Source organism: Sorex araneus, chromosome 1 (assembly GCF_027595985.1).
Source record: "Sorex araneus isolate mSorAra2 chromosome 1, mSorAra2.pri, whole genome shotgun sequence".
NCBI lineage: Eukaryota > Metazoa > Chordata > Mammalia > Eulipotyphla > Soricidae > Sorex > Sorex araneus.
Window position 1 is genome coordinate 136,997,716 of NC_073302.1, and position 17,055 is coordinate 137,014,770.

The window sequence follows — 17,055 nt, forward strand, 5'->3', positions numbered from 1 at the left end:
GCCTAGAACGACACTGTTGCCTACCTTGCTCCTGTTCTTAATCTGCGGATACTTGGAAGCCAAGTAAGGGGGCTATGCAGGTGTATTTCCAAAAGATAAGGAAGTAGAGCAGGAGAAAGAAGACTGGATCTGATTATACACGGGCAGGTGACTATAGCATTCTTCATCTTTTGGGTGCCTGCTGCTTGGCACCTGTCCTGCATCTTGGTTCATGGACCGACAGTTATAAGCATGGCAGTATGCCAGCATTCAAAATTAACAGTTGGCCAGAGAGAGAGAGAGAGAGCGAAAGGGTATAGGAGATGCGGCTTTTGCTCTGCTTGTGGCTGACCCTGACAACTGCTGCAGCCCTAAAACAAAACAAAACAAAACAAACCCCCCAAAATACTGGTTTGCACTGGAGATGTAGCTCAAGGAGCTGGAGCCCATGCCTTCCAGGTGCAAGGCTCCACCTATGGTATTTGGCACCGCAAAGTCCCCTGGTGTGGCCCTGCTGGTCCTCAGCACCACTGGGTCCGAGCAGTGTTGCATAGCCAAATTGGAGCATTGAACTATTTGCCCCAGTTGATCAAGCATCACTGGAAGTGGCCATGGGACCCTCTTGAGTACTGCTTGGGAGGGTCCTTCTCTGCCAGAAAAAGACACAAATTTTAATTGAAAAGAATAAACGCTAGAGGTTGGAGAGAGAGTATAGTGGGTAAGGTGCTTGCTTTGCCCACAGCCAACCTGGGTTTGATCCCCAGTATCACTTATGTCCCTTAAGCCCCATCAGAGTGATCCCTGAGCACAAAGCCAGGAGTAACCCTGAGCACAGCTGGGTGTCCTGCCACAGGAGGAAAAATATGAATAAATGTTTTTGATATAGGAACAACTAATTATTTAAAATTTCTTGCAGAATTTCTCTTCTCCTTTCTGCCCTTCTCTGTCATGGGACTTTCTAGATACTAAGCGAATCCTCAAACCAAGTTTACTGAATTTCCTTTTATTTCAAATAACATAGAAAGTTCTATGAGGCATGTGACAGAATGTGATAATTCTCTATTCAATATTTACTTCCTCTTCTTTCAGAAGCAAGATGCAAGGAACAGCAAAGTACATAGTCAAATACTATAGTTCCCAGGTTTCCCCATGGGAAGGTATGACCACCTGTCCATGACATGTGAGAACATGTGTGGCAGGTTTATGGGTGATGACTTCTTAATTAGTGCTGATTCAGTTGGGAGGGGCAGACTTCATTTCTTTCTCTCTCTATTTCATCCTGCTCCATCAGTCATGGGTTGTGAAATGGCCAAAGGATGTAAGTTAAAGATTAGGCTGGGAGGCACACAAATGCATGGAGCTTGGTGGTCATGGAGCCATGCACACACGTCCTGCTTTCTTCACTCTTCTTTCCTTGGAGGCTAGTGAAAATCTATGTTGCTTGAGCCACTCTTAGTTTGAAGTCTGTTATCAGTGGCTCAACCAAATCCTAAGTGAGAAAATCCTAAAGAGAAGCAATCAAGAATGTTTAAAGAACAGAAAAGAGCAAGACTTAAAAAAATTTTTTTTTTAAGATTTCTAAAGGAGAAAGTCTAAGCCACGATTAGTAGGAACTCCAGAAAGGAGGCTGGGTGGAGCCCGGTGGCTACTACAGTATGAAAAGATGGCAGAAAAATAGTTTCCCTTCCTATCCCTGCCATAGAAGAAAAGCAAAAGCCTTGCCCATGCAACCAGCCAAATGCTTTAATGCTTTGTGGAAAAGGCAAAATAGTGAGTAGAAATTTTCCTCAGACACCAGGCATAGATTTCCTGTGCTTATCCATATTTATCCTGTGTTTAAATACGGATGGATGGGGGGGTGGATGGCTCATGCTGCCCCACACCCCCAGGTTTCAGATACTGGTAATGTTCAAATGAATGAGGACAGCAGATTCACACTGCACATTAAGCAGGAAATACTATCCACTAGCCCAGAGAAACATGGCAAAACCACACAGCTTTCTGGGTCTTCCACTTTGAAATATGGGTACAAGAAGTATGTCATTAATTATAGGGGTTAAATCACTTGTCTTACACGTGGTTTGATCCTTGGCAGTATTCATCCCTGAACATAAGAGTAAGCCCTGAGCATCTCCAGATGATCCCTTCTTTCAAAAAAGAAATATGTTATCTCTTCTCCTAACCCTCCTATAAGAAAAACTACAGAAATACAGATTAAGAATAACTAAAACTCAGTGGAGAGGCAGAGAGGGGTATATAGTGTCGAACTGGTGACCCCAGCACTGCTGCAGCTCTAAAACAAAGCAAAACAAACCCCCCAAAATACTGGTTTGCACTGGAGAGATAGCTCAAGGAGCTGGAGCCCATGCCTTCCACACACAAGGCTCCACCTGTGGTATTTGACACTGTGTGATCCCTGGTGTGGCCCTGCTGGCCCTCAGCACCACTGTTCCAAGGGGACAGTTATGCAGCCAATAATAAACCATCGTGTGAGAATTTGGGTTCTCACCAGATCTCACCAGATCTATCCATTTCTCAACAGAAGTTAGGATTTTATATTTTATGAAAAGTTTTATGGTTTAAAGATATTAGCAATTAATTCACTTAAAACACTATGTGATGTTAATGAATTGGCTTTGGAAGCTGTTTTGCTACCTCAAATATAAATCAAGAGTTCACAGTTTCTCTGGTGCATTAGAATTATCTGTAGACTATTAAAAAGAAGAAATATAATTATTTTTAATGGCATCCCATTTTTTTAAAAATTGGGATAAAACATATATACTTATTTTGAATGTGTAAAAAATTATTTTTTTTTTGTCTTTGGACCACAACTGGTGATGCTCAAGGATTACTCCAGGCTTGCTCCAGACAAGTGAGTAGTAAGCCTTGAGTACTGCTGGGTGTGGTCCCACATTTCCCCACATTTTATATTTTCCTGTCCCAACAAATAAAAATTACAAATAAATGAGGTGGTTCACAACCCCATTTTAATAGTTAGCACTGTGGCACTATCATCCCATTGTTCATCAATTTGCTCGAGTGGGCACCAATAACGTCTCCATTGTGAGACTTGTTACTGTTTTGGGCAATCTAATACGCCACAGGTAGCTTGCCAGGCTCTGCAGTGCAGGTGGGATACTCTTGGTAGCTTTCCAGGCTCTTTGAGAGGGACAGAAGAATCAGACCTGGGTCGGCGACGTGCAAGGCAAACATTGTACCCACTGTGCTATTGCTCAGATGATCTTATATAGCTGAGCTTAAGGTAGTTTGTGGGTGTGTCTCCCACATACCTAACTCTTGGCCATTTTAATAGTTAATAGTTAAAAAAATTAATAACATTGATAACTGGATGAGGGGAACCAGGAGCCAATTGCTGAGTTGCCTGCACTCTTTGGTATGTGGGAAGTGAAGGCTTGGGCCATAAGCGTGTGACCATTGACTTTCCTACTGGTAAACATATGAGGCAGGGTTATCTCCCCCACTTCCTCATCAAGATTTGGACTTCATCAATCTGGAGTGAGGGCTCCATACTTCTTCCAATCATACAAGCCTATCAACAGCCACTCCGGTAAGATTCCTGCCTGGTGAACACAGTAATACACCTGCTGTTATCTGCTGTCTTCCTCCACATCTGCTGGAAACATAAAAAAGCATACCCTTTGGCTTGTGTGTAGAAACACAAAATGTTCCTATTGCCTGGACATCTTAAAGACAGTGGGACTCTAGGGAAAAAGGTCACCCTAAATTGGTTTTAACATAGTCACTTTTGCTTTGGAGGCAACACAGGAATCACTCCTGGCAGGAGGTGGAGGGACCATATAGGATGCCAGGTCTGGAACCTGGGTCAATAGTGCCTTGTTCACTCTCCAATCTATCTGGCCCAAAGCTAGCCACTTCTCGCACGGAGTTTGCCAGGAATGAGGCAGGAGGGAATCAGGACATTACCTGATAAAGGATTGTGCAGATGAGGAAGAGGCGGCAGCCCTGAGACCTGCTGGTGGCCCAATTTGCTGGTAAGCAATCTATCTAGGAGCTTATCAGAGGAAGAGACCGTCCACGCTTTGTAGAACATTTGGTGGGCATCACCCCTCCAGGGGTTTTCCAGCAGTGCCTGGCAGCCAGTTCTGTTATTCAGTAAATCCTGCTCACTGCGACTTTTCTGAGATCTTTGGGCCCTGTGATGAGTAGAACTCAGTCCAGCTTGGGACATGGCGCCTGGGGAGGCTGTCAGGAAGTTATTGCCCAGCGTAATGGGGGGAAGACTCTGTGTTCTGATTGGTGGAAGCCCCTTGCGGACCAGAGGCTTCTTTTCTGGCAAAAGATACTTTGCATTCTCTGTATTCCTCTTCTTAAAGTCGACCATAGCCACCTGCTCACCAGGCTGTTTCTGGCAGTTGGTGTCCACGATGCTGTCAAAGGAAGTGATGATGTCATCGACTTCCGAGGGGTCCTCCCCACTAGGTGGGTCCCCGCTGGGATCCTTCTGGGGCGCTCTCTGCTTGTTCTTGCCAAAGATCTGGTTGAGCATGCTAAAGCGTCCCTCTTTCTTTGGGGGTTTAGTATTCTGGGAAGAAGTGGGTGCAGCAGGCTCTGTTCTAGGGGATGAAGAATGCAAGGATTCAGGTGAGCACAGGAGGCAAGGCAACCCCGACCACATCAGCACCTTCCTCAGGTCCATGTTCTGGCACAGATGTCTCAGGGGACTGAAATCTTTCTACGCCCTGTCATGATTAAGGAGAGGTGCAAAAGCTTGCACCACCCATGGCAACCCCCTTCCGGCTTGGGCCCATTTTGAACATTTCTTAGATTCCCCCTGCTCCCCAGAGAGGAGAGTGCTCCAACTTTCCAGACTTCCCAGTGGCTAACTTTTCACTGAGAGATAAACTGCAGAACACTACTTACCTCGTTATTCTGCTCAGTTCTCAGAAACAGTCAGTAGGGGTGAGGAAGGAAGGACAGGCGGGAAGGAAAGAGTAGGGTGGAGGCTGCAGGTAGGGGGGAGCAAAGTTTTAGGATTTCTCTGAAGGGGATCCTGGGAGAGCCAGGCAGAGTCACAGGGTATATGCTCTTTAGGACGCCTGTTTATTTTATGCCCTGGGTGGGTTTGTTGTTTTCTTTCTAGTTAAAAATTTTTTAAGAAAACTTAAACTAAATTTCCCACTGGGGAGAAAAAAAAAAACAGTGAAGAAAAGCAAGGAAAGAGCTCTGACTGTGCTTCAGCTGCAAAAAAGGAAGTGTACAGGCCAGAGGCTGGGTGTGGTGGCAGCAAAGTGAGCAATACCCACTGGGCAGGCAAAATCTAAAGAAGAAAGGTCAGATGTTGCCTGGCTGGTTCTTTGAAGGTGGAGACTTTCCCTAAGCACTATTGTGCTTTGGTTTGTCGGAAAATTCTGTTAATTCTCTTTTGAGGCCATGAGTGACTGAATGCTTTCTGTGCTGTGAGTTCAGGATAAAACCTGATCCATGCTCATGTGTGGAAAGCCAGATTAGAGTACCTTCACCTTGAGATGCTGTCATCTGCAATTTATTTATTTTATCATGGGGCTGTAATCAGGGATCACTCCTGGGGGTGTTTGGGAACCATATGCAGTGCAGGGGGACTGAAGCAGGCTTGGCTGTATGCTGGGGAAGTGCCTTACCCCTGTGGAATCTCTCTGGCTCTCATGATGTATTTTTATCTCCCTTCTTTCATATCCAATAGGTCTCTTGGGCCAGGGAGATGGCTCAAAGTCTTGGAGTGCTTGCTCTGTATGCCGGTGCCCTGGGTTTGATCCCAGACACCACATGATATTCTGAGCACTGTCCATCAGGGTATAGTAACTCCTGAATACCACTGAGTGTGGCCCCCAAACCAACAAACCAATTCTTAAAAACAAGCCAAAAACCTAACTGCCTTGAAATCCTGAACACAAGTCCAGAGAGATCATAAGGCACTTGCTTTCTTTGCATGCAGCAAAGTGTGTATCTAAACCACTACTGTTAGCATGGGGACCCAAATAACAACAATTAAACTTTAAAATGTACCTGTTAGGGAAATGGGTCGGGGGGAGATGAAAGAGAAACTAGGGGCATTGCCAGGGATATGTGAACACTGGTGGTGAGATAAGAACTGCATACCTGAAAATATATTATTATTATTATTATTATTATTATTATTATTAGGGACTGGAGCGATAGCACAGTGGGTGGGGCATTTGCCTTGTACTCAGCTGACCTAGGTTTGATTGTTCCATCCTTCTTGGAGAGCCTGGCAAGCTGCCTGTGGCATATATGATATGCTAAAAACAGTAACAAGTCTCACAGTGGAGACATTACTGATGCCCACTCAAGCAAATCGATGAGCAACAGGATGACAATGACATGATTGTGACAGATTATCATCATCATCATCATCATCATCATCATCATCATCATCACTATTTTGGGTTTGAAGCCACACCTGGCAGTGCTTGTGCATTTCTCCTGGCGCTGTGCTCAGGGATCACAACTGGTGAGGCTCAGGGGAACACGTAGGGTTCTGGGGATCAAATCCTGGCTAGCCACTTGCAAGGCAAAAACCCTACCTGCAATACTGTCTCTCCAGGCCCTGGAGCTATTATTGACAGTTTTGTAAATTATGGTGCCGTGTGTGTGTGTGTGTGTGTGTGTGTGTGTGTGTGTGTTTAGGACTGGAGTGATAGCACAGCGGGTAGGGCGTTTGCCTTGCACACAGCCAATCCGGGTTTGATTCCTCCGTCCCTCTCGGAGAGCCCGACAAGCTACTGAGAGTATCCTACTCTCAAGGCAGAGCCTGGCAAGCTACCTGTGGCATATTTGATATGATAAAAACAGTAACAAGTCTCACAATGGAGAAGTTACTGGTGCCTGCTCGAGCAAATCGATGAACAATGAGAGGACAGTGCTACAGTGGACAGTGTATGTTTACACAAATATAACTATATATACACAGCTTATATATATGATTTATGAGGGTAAAAGCTGCATTTTAAACCATGGTGTCATATAATTATATATAATCACACTGATGTCCCATTGTTAATCGATTTGCTCGGGCAGGCACCAGTAATGTCTCCATTGTGAGACTTGTTACTGTTTTTGGCATACCAAATACACCACGGGTCGCTTGCCAAGTTCTGCTGTGCGGGTGGGATACTCTCAGTAGCTTGCTGGGCTCTCTGAGAGGGACAGAAAATCAAACCCTGGTTGGCCACGTGCAAGGCAAATGCCCTACCCGCTGTGCTATCACTCCAGTCCTATACTTATATATGTCACTGTCACTGTCATCCCATCGCTCATTGATTTGCTTCAATTACACCGTGGGTAGCTTGTCGTGCTCTGCTGTGTGGGTGCAATACTCTCAGTAGCTTGCCGGGCTCTCTGAGAGGGGCAGAGGAATCGAACACGGATTGGCCGCATGCAAGGTGAACACCCTACTGCTGTGCTATCGCTCCAGCACATAATTATATATATTGTTTATACATAATTTATGAGCTGCATTCAATTTTATAAATGGTCGGCTTTACCTCCAGTTCTGTTTTTGTTTTTGTTTTTCCTTCCTTTTGGAGGTGTCAGGGATCAAACTCAGAGTTTCAGGCATCCAACGCATGTATTCTCCTGCTGAGCCATCTCCGGAGCGCTCAACTTCTGTAAATCTCTGAGCGGAAGGGAAAGCGGAAGCGACTGGCAGTGCACTCACCTGGTCTCCTGGGAGAGGAGCCTGACGCAGGCCGTGTGGCCACAGTACAGGGCGTAGGCCAGCGGGGTGCTCTCATTGATGTCCCGCAGGTTGCTGTCCATGCCCAGCTCCAGAAGCAACTGCACGCAGTCGGCCTTTCCTGCAGCTGCAGCCCAGTGCAGAGGGGTCCTGGGGGGACATGGGGAAACACGGGCATCTGAGCACAAGCTGGAGAAGCTGCCTGGCCAGCCACAGCCCCCGTTCCAAGGTAGGTTGCAACAGGGAGCACTCACTGGGATTCCCCGTCTGGAAGTAGCAGGTAGAGAGCGGGCAGGAGGATGACACTATCCGTGAATGTGGGCCTCTCTTCCAGCATTAAAGTTGCCAATAAGGTTTGTCACTAGGGAAATGTAAATTTAAACCACAAAGAGAGGCCACCAAAACCTATTCAAATGGCTAAAATGAATGCAAAACAAACAAAAGCCCCAGACGATGTGGATGGTTGGTGAAGACTCGGAGTAACAGGAACTTTCCTCCATTCTGTGGGAATACTAAATGGTAGCGGTCATGCTGGACATTGGTGTCGGTTCCTTTGAAAGCCATATACATCTTACCAAATGGCTAGACAATCTCACTTATAAGACTTTAGCTGGAGAAATATAAATGATAGTCATAAAAAAAAACTACATAGGATTCTGTAGAGCACCATTTTTAGAACTCCCCCAAACTGAAAACACCCCAGTGTCCTTCACAGGTGACTGGACGAGCAAGCTATGGTTCATCCCACATTGGCTACGTCTCAGCAATAAAGAACTGACCACTGACGTAGGACATGAGTGTGAATCTCAAATGGGATCTTCTCGGTAAAATGTCCATGTCAGATGTCATTCTGTAGGTTTCCATTTAGATGACATCTTGGAAAAGGCTAAAAATGTAGATACAGAGAACTAATCAGCAGTTGCCAGAACTTTGAGGCAAGAGAAGAGTGATTACAAAAGGACAACTTGACATTGGAGTTGATAAACTCATTCTGAATCGAGATAGTGGTAGTTATCTGAACATGTTTGTATTAAAGATAGCAAAAATATAAAGAACCCCCTAGTGTCATCAAACTTAAGTAAATTAAAAGTAAACAAACAGAAGAATCTATTTATTCATAAATACAACCAACTTGCATGTGTTTCTGTATGGGCATTTTGGTTGGTGTGGTTTAAATGTGATGTTGTCTGACCATTTGTCTAATAGCAGCCAACTTTTCTCAACACCATTTATCAGTGTGGCAGGATTGTAGTTTGAGCCTTTTATCTTTATACATATTTTTCAACCATTCCCCTTGCCTCTGATTAGGACATGGCTGACTGTGCTTGACCTCAAGGGGAGGGATATAGCAGAACAAACATGAGAAATAGAATCTTTCTATTTCCCAAAATACAAGTGAAAGCATGTTTGGAATGGAACAGTTTTCAGCAGTAGAAAGAGTATCTCCTTCACTGTTGAGGCAGATGTGACATGAGAGCAGTAAGCAGCCAAGGACTGCTAGATCCAAGTAGGGGACCAGAAACTTGCTTACCCGCAGAAGTGCTGGGACGTAAGGATGGTGTGTGTGTGGTGGTGATGGTGGGGGACATCTGTGTGGTACATAAAGGGGGCCAGGGAGAGAATCAGGGCAGCATGATGACACTCCTAACAGTACTGTTCATCATGCATGGATGGTAATCTACCTGTCAGTCAATTTGAAAAGCAGCAGCAATGCCAAGTCAAGAAAGGAGGGCACACAAGGTGTCTTCTTTGTCTCGTGTTTGGGGCCTGAACTCTGGGCAGAAGGACACTGCTTGAGAGCCTTTTGGCCCCTCAGACATGGAGGTAGCCTGGGAGCTGCAGTGGGTAAAGGGGCATGGGTCTTAGTATTCGGAGAGCAGAACATAGCCAGTGTCTCCATGTGGACACGGAGGATGCTGTCAATCATACATCCTCCTCCTACTTTAACCTACGGGCAGCAATTTGAGAACACTTAGCAGAGCCATATATAATTTTTTGCTGTCATGATCAATCACATGGCTCATCCAAATATGTAGCATATATGATTTATTCCATTCTACGTTAGAGGCATCTCCAGGCAATATTTATTATGAAGCAAGATGAAGCACCAGCCGGTTTATGCCCTCCTGTTTAAAGGATATATTGTCAATAAATTCAATAGGTGGAGGGTTGTACATTAATCTAGTCAGGTTTACCAACATGTAGACATTCACTTTGGAGTATTGTGAAATATTACCTTATGAAAATTTCTTGGATCAACTGTTTAATTATTCTGATCATCTGCACGAAAGATGAGATGCAGAAGAAAAAGGTGAAGGGACAGGGGTTGGAACATTATGTGACTCAAACCCAATCATGAACAACTTTGTAACTGTGTACCTCCCTGTGATCCAATTAAAAAATGCTATACTGCATATAATGTTGCTATACTCTGAAATAAATAAACACTATATCTCAAGAAAAAGAAAGAAAAGAAAAAGGTGAAACAAATTGTGTTTCAGAAAGATAGGGGAGCACATAGATAACTTTTAGTTGATACTCTGGGGGCCTTTCTGGGCAATCGGTAGCTGCAAATTTCAGTGATCTGAGCTATTATGCCTTTTCTATCACGAAACTTCAAAGTTGAAGCAAGTATCAAACCTCAGCTCTGGTCTCGGCTATCACAGTGAAGAAGGTGAGGGCTGATGTTTCAAGAATGGTCAGTGATAAACTGCTTAAAGATGAAAGATGAGCAGTTGGTTAGTGAGAAGGCCTGGAGATGATGGGTATACAAAAACACAGCATCAGTTGAATCGATGTCAAAGGATGATTTGTGGGACGTATAAATTTTCCTAGAGGATTCCTAGAAATGGGTAGGGAGGAGAGTTCGATAAAAGGCTGTCCTTCCTGAAAATAAATGAGTAACAGGAAAGTGTGTCTTTAGAAGGACTACATTTGGGATATGTACTGTACTAAAGTACTTCTGGGTCCTGTATCTGGGCCAGCCATCTTCGATTAGTATCAGCATACTTTAAATAACAGAAATTTGGAGTCAAGGAGTTAGCGCAGTGGTCCAAGACCCAATTTCAAATGTCAGCACCTCATGACCCCTAATACCTCATGACAGGTATTGCCTTGGAGGCCTCCAGCTCAAGCCAGGGCAATCCCATATGCTCGGTCCTAGCACCCGGTCACCTGGGCTGGTTGGCTGGGTATGGGCAGGAGTGGCTGCAGGATCTCTGAGCACCTCCTGGGATGTCTCCTCTTAAAGAGTCACAGATCTGTGATGTAGTTTACTACCAAGGACAAGTTTCCCCGTATTTCCCATTTCCCTCCTTTTAATTTCTTTTCTTTTTAAAAAATAACAGTAGCATTTTCCTTCCCTCTCTTTGAAAACTTTCTGCCAGGAAAAAAGAAAAGGGAAGTTACAATTAATACTAATGCTTAAAGCTCTTAAACCTGTGAAAGTTTTGAAAAACTTCTACGATTGACATGGCTGACAGTTTCAACATAAAACCACAGCTTTGGGGCTGGAGCGATAGCAGAGCGGGTAGGGCGTTTGCCTTGCACGCAGCTGACTCGGGTTCGATTCCCAGCATCCCATATGGTCCCTCAGCACCGCCAGGAGTAATTCCTGATGCAGATCCAGGAGTACCCTGTGCACTGCTCGTGTGACCCCAAAAGCAAAAAATAAAAAACAAAAAACCCCACTGCTGCAACCAAACCAAAAGACAGGACAAAAAGAGGTCAGGGGGAGTACTGACGGTATTGAGCTAAGCTCTGGAGTAGAAGCTTGACTCCTTCACTTGCAAACCCCACTGAGTTCTAGACCTGCCCTAGCAAACTTTCTTTTGTGAGGTTTTATTTGAGGGCGGGGGAGAGGGGAGGTGTGTGTGACTGGATTCGTTTTTTGTTTTTTGGTCTTTTTTGGCTACAAGTGTGGAATAAAGCAAATGAGATATATTTTATTCTGAGCTGGCTGTAGATGTACTTGAGGTAGGAAAACTTTTATCCAGCTCTCGTTGGAAATTTGTTCTTTTCTACTTACATAACTGAAGTCCTACGTTTTAGCTGCTCAAGATCAACTCTTAAAAGAAATACACTTTTAATGATTTATACTTTTTCTTTTTTGAGCTACATCTACTTGTGCTCAGAGCTACTCCCAATGGTGCTCAGGTGTAGGATAACATTGGTTTGTCCTTTCTGCCTTGCCACAGATTGCTTAGGTTTATTGGGTTACTCCCACCACAGTGCTCCCATTCCTCTGTGTTTATTTGTAACTTCTTTCTTTGTAATCTGTTAACTTGTGAATATGGTTTTTTCTCTTCTTAAATTCTTTTCATAGTTAATTCAGAGCAATGTCCTTTTTGTATGGGCACAAGAAGACAGTTAATGCTATGCTTTTGTAACTTGGGAGTTAAAGTACTCTCAATGATATTTACCTCCTGGGCATCTGTTCTCTCGACTTAAGGCTCAGTTCCCCTAACTTCCTAGCACCCCCCAAAACATGGTTCTGACGAGGAACTGCATGAACCCAGGGCAAGTGATGAGCTATGTGCTACCCTGGCATCGAGATGGGTCTGGCCAAAGTGTCATAATGTTTAACTATAATTTAAGAGCATGATCATGGACAAATGCTGTCATGATCCAAAAAGTAATAACTAGATTCAGACCCTGCTAGGGGTAGGAATGATTAATCTGGCCTGAGCACTGTAGTCTGAGTCTGTGGCAAGATGTTCCCAGGAGAGCTGCCCTACAAGCCTCAATGTATCTCTTATAGTGTCCATACAAAAATAACTAAAATAAAAAATAACTTAATTTTAAGATGTTAATTAGGGGCTGGAGTGATAGTACAGCAGGTAGGGCATTTGCCTTGCACACCGCCAACCCGGGTTCAATTCCCAGCATCCCGGCACTGCCAGGAGTAATTCCTGAGTGCAGAGCCAGGAATAACCCCTAGGTATCACTGGGTGTGACCCAAAAAGCAAACAAACAAAAAAAAAGATATTAATTAGGTTATAGGACTAAGGAGAAGAGGAACACCCCCAGGTGGTGTTTCTTAAGCCTGATAGGCAGTCAGAAAGGGCTTTCTTATGTTAATTTGCTACTGACTGGGTGTTGGCCCAGAGTGCTGGGGTGGAGAGGAGGCATGGAAAAAAGAGAGAGCTGGAGGAGTTAGGAGAGAGAGCAGGGAGCTAGATGGAGCACGGAGAGATGAGCGGGAGAGACCAGAGGAGATGGGAATAAGGGGCAGTTTGAGACTAGAACGGAGGGCTCTGAGAGACTGGAACACGTGCGTGGGGAGAATGGAATAAATGGCGACTGATCAACCAACTGGGCTGGCCCTGTTTCTTCCTCCATCTGCCCCATGACTCGGGCCGCCCCCGCTGGGGGAGCAGCCTGAGACCACCCGAACCCAGGCGGCGAAGGGGAGAGCCGTTGGTGCCTTCCCCTGGCCACCCGGAGATTATACACTCAGGGGACTAAAGCGGTATCAGATTTAGAACCCAAACTTCTCACATGCAAAGTATGCACTCAGTATATTGAACTATTCTTAAATTTTAATTAAAGTCATCATCTTAACCACCTCTCGCTTCTGAGACTTACACGAACTTAAACATTTTCCTCTCTATGTTACAAGGCTATCCTGGAGTAGGTGGCTTCATGAGATAACATCTAAACTAAGTGGGTGACTAATTTTGCAATGCAGTAGAAGAGGGTAGGAAATATACTTTGCACACCTAATGATTATTTTCAATAGTCTTATTTGTTATTTTTTAAATTTTCTTTTTTTACAGGCCAACCCGGGTTCAATTCCTCCGCCCCTCTCGGACAGTCCGGCAAGCTACAGAGAATATCTTGCCCACATGGCAGAGCCTGGCAAGCTACTCGTGTCATATTCAACATGCCAAAAACAGTTATCAGCAAGTCTTACAATGGAGATGTTACTGGTGCCCGCTCTAGCAAATCCATGAGCAATGGGATGACAGTGATACACTGATACAGTTCTTTTATTTTGTCCTTGTTATTGTTCTTATATTTTCATTGAATCAGTGACTAACGAAAACAAAGGTTAGATAAGCATTATGACTGAAAAGCTTAAATGTTTGACTGTGGATGTGGACAGAGCATTGTAAATTAAAAAAAAAAAACTGCTTGAAAACTCGGGTATAAGTCTTCCTTTATTTGCCAACCACCTCTTAGGCAAGTCATTACCTCCTGTGTTGGTGGAGGGGGCACCCAGCTCAGTGCTGGGTGTGGTGGGCTAGAGGGGAGCTGCTCTCGGCTCCGTGCTGGGATCCAAAATGCCAGGGATCTACCAGTATGTCTCCAATGATGAAAAATGGAAGACCTGATAAGGTCATTGAGTTCTAAATACAAAGCCCCTATTTTGCCTCTCAGATAACAAGAATGAGTTGATTTTGTGACCTAATCTAGGAATGAGGGAGGGAGGGAGGCTGTTAAGAACAGGAATTGAGGCACAGCAAGCCTTCTGGGAACACTGAGGCTATTTAGCAAAATGTGGAAAATCTGACCATACTGTACAGTCACAGCATTTCTCTCTATCACAATGGTTTTTCCTTCCTTGACTAAAATAGAGCAGCTTTTTTTTTTTTTTGGTCATAAGTACATATACGAGCATTACTGGCAATAAGCTGAGAGTCGTGTGGTCTACCTTCTCCAAACACACTCTTTATTTTGTGCTTAACATGTGGAGAAGCCAACTAGGGGTTCCATCCATTCTCTGAGGGGTCACCTATACCTGTCGTCTACATCCAGAGCCTGCAGGTTACACTCGGGGACCTTTGCCAATTCATTAATGATGTCGCTGAAACCAGCAGCAGCGGCGATATGCACGCAAGTCTTGCCACTCTCGTCGTCATAGTTGATGATGGACGGGCCCTGGTGGTGGTTCAGTATGATGGAGCACAGAATTCGATTTCCGCTCTGAAAAACCAGTGAAAGAGGGCTCATCATATACAACCCAATACTCTGCCCTCCCCCCACCCGCTGTTCAGATAACAAATACAAACTAAATAAAAAATGCATTAGAAAAAAAAAAAAAGAAAAGGCGAAAGGAAGCAAAATACATTTGATCCAACCCATAACTTTCCACTGTCTCAAGCCATTGCGGAGTTTGGTGTGTGTGTGTACTATGAGCCCAGTTGTCGTTCACAGCAGAGAATTGAGGACATACGTCAACACAACCATAAAGGGCTGACATCAGCCTTAACACAGTGCGACTGCTGCCCAGACAGCAACTTGCTCATGAAGGCTGTTTGATTTGCTTCCTGTCTGATAGAGGCTCACTGCTGAAAAACTGGCAGAGCTGATTTCAACGTGAGCAAAATGACTAGAGAGTTCTGACAGATGGTATAGCGACCAACATGATCTAGTCATCATACAATTGCTACCTACTACATGAAATCTAATCACCAAAATTCCTTTGTGAATACAAGTATAATTAAATAACCAATAAGGAAAGAAAGAAAATAAAACAAGTATGAGGGGGAAAGAACTTCAGGCTAGCATCTAAATTGGGTAACTTTTGGAGTTACTCTGCAATTTTTTTTAATCTTTTTTTGTGGGGAGGGGACACATCTATTGTGTTAGCTCCTGGTTCTGTGCTCAGGAATTATTCCTGGAGGTTTGTGGGGGCTCATATGTGGTGCCAGGGATTGAACTTGTATTGGACACAGGTAAGATAAATGCCTTACCCACTTGTGCTATTTCTCTGACCCCTGAGTTTATTTATTTATTTTTAATCTTTGAAGACATATTCTTTCAGTTCCCAGTGCCAGCCTAAAAGCACCCAGGTTTTCCTAAGAGCATCATACATCTTCTCAGCTTGAATGAAGAAGTGAATACATGCTGTGGGCAGCGCCCCCGCTGTTGAATATCTTTTGTGAAACTGAGGGGAAAACATGCATAAGCATTTGCAATTTCAGATGACAGGAAATCATCAATAGCCCGTTAAAGAAATTTTGTTGTATAACTGCAAAACAGAAAGTCTCCTCTTTCACTTTTCCAGAGATCTGTGGAAAGATTATAAAACAATTCAAATAGTTCACTAACATTCTTTCGTGAAACAGAGGCCCACGAGAGAGACTCTGGAGAGGTCTTTGATGCTACACACACGGTCTCCTGGGAGACAGGAAGCTCCAGAAGCTCCCTGAGCAGGTGAGGGAAACGGCAGATGAGAGATGGGTCACGAGTTATGCTTCGGGACCTTGGCAAAGAGAGCTGAATTTCTGTTCTTCAATTACTTTTTGGGGGAGGGGGCACAACTAGCAGGGTTCAGAGTTTACTCCTTGCTCTGTGCTCAGGTGATTGTTTGAGGAGCTGAGGATCGAACTGCAATTAGCTGCATGCAAGGCGAGCGCCTTAATCCCTGTACTATCTCTCTGGCTCTAAAGAGTTATTTTTTTATTATTTATTTTATTTCTTTTTTATAATTTATTTATTTTTAATTAGTGAATCACCGTGAGGGTACAGTTACAGATCTGTACATTTTTGTGCTCATGTTTCCCCCATACAAAGTTCGAGAACCCATCCTTTCACCAGTGCCCATTCTCTACCAACAGTAAACCCAGCATCCCTCCCACCCTGCCCAGTCCCTGGCGATGCACAGGGGTTACTCCTGGCTCATGCACTCAGGAATTACTCCTGGCGGTGCTCGCGGGACCATATGGGATGCTGGGAATCGAACCCAGGTCGGCTGTGTGTAAGGCAAATGCCCTACCCGCTGTGCTATCACTCCAGCCCCCAAGAGTTAAATTTTTAATACAAACTCTAAATGCTGTTCAATAGTCATCTTATAATAAATTCTCCTACATAAAAATGTGTGCGAGCTTTCCTCCCAGAGTTCTGTTTATTAAGCCCCAAGGTTGTGTTTTCAGAATCCCTGGCTCAGTTTTCATAATCCCATGGAACATCTGTGTCATTTTTATATTTCTGGCCCTTCCTCTACCCCTTCTCTGTTGGCACCTACAAGTCCCTGGAGATCCTGGCTCTCTACTGCCACAGGCCTCCTGGTGAGCCACTGCATGCTGAGCCCTCCCAGGGATGGAGCTGCAGCTGACATCCATCCTGTAACCCCTTGAGGGACTAATGCTTTCAACTCAGCCCAGGAAAAGACCCCTGTAGGTATTAATGACAATAGCCAGAGCTAGCTAATTTTGGGGTCTTTGTCTTCTATTCAAATGACAAGGGGAAAAAATGCTCATCCTTGATCCCCTGAGGCAGAAGTTGGGGGTCAGAAGAACAGACCCTCTATAGTGTGGTCACTTATTCTACTGAAAGACGCCTCCACCAAACCTTATTCTTAATTCCCTCAGGCCCTCTGGGCAGCACCAATTTCTTCTCTCCTGATGCATCTG

At 44.5% G+C, this 17,055-nt stretch overlaps 1 protein-coding gene across 4 annotated transcripts in view; it reads right to left on the reverse strand.

The window, feature by feature from the left end:
* ANKRD55 (ankyrin repeat domain 55) overlaps nucleotides 1–17,055 on the reverse strand; it is a 92,807-nt gene that overhangs the window by 10,050 nt on the left and 65,702 nt on the right. For all 4 annotated transcript variants that reach the window (XM_055146776.1, XM_055146795.1, XM_055146799.1 and 1 more), the window contains 3 exons: nucleotides 14,439–14,623; nucleotides 7,679–7,846; nucleotides 3,928–4,577 (listed from right to left, as the gene is read on the reverse strand). In XM_055146776.1, the coding sequence (XP_055002751.1) occupies nucleotides 3,928–4,577; nucleotides 7,679–7,846; nucleotides 14,439–14,623 (1,003 nt within the window). The remainder of the gene's footprint in view (nucleotides 1–3,927; nucleotides 4,578–7,678; nucleotides 7,847–14,438; nucleotides 14,624–17,055) is intronic.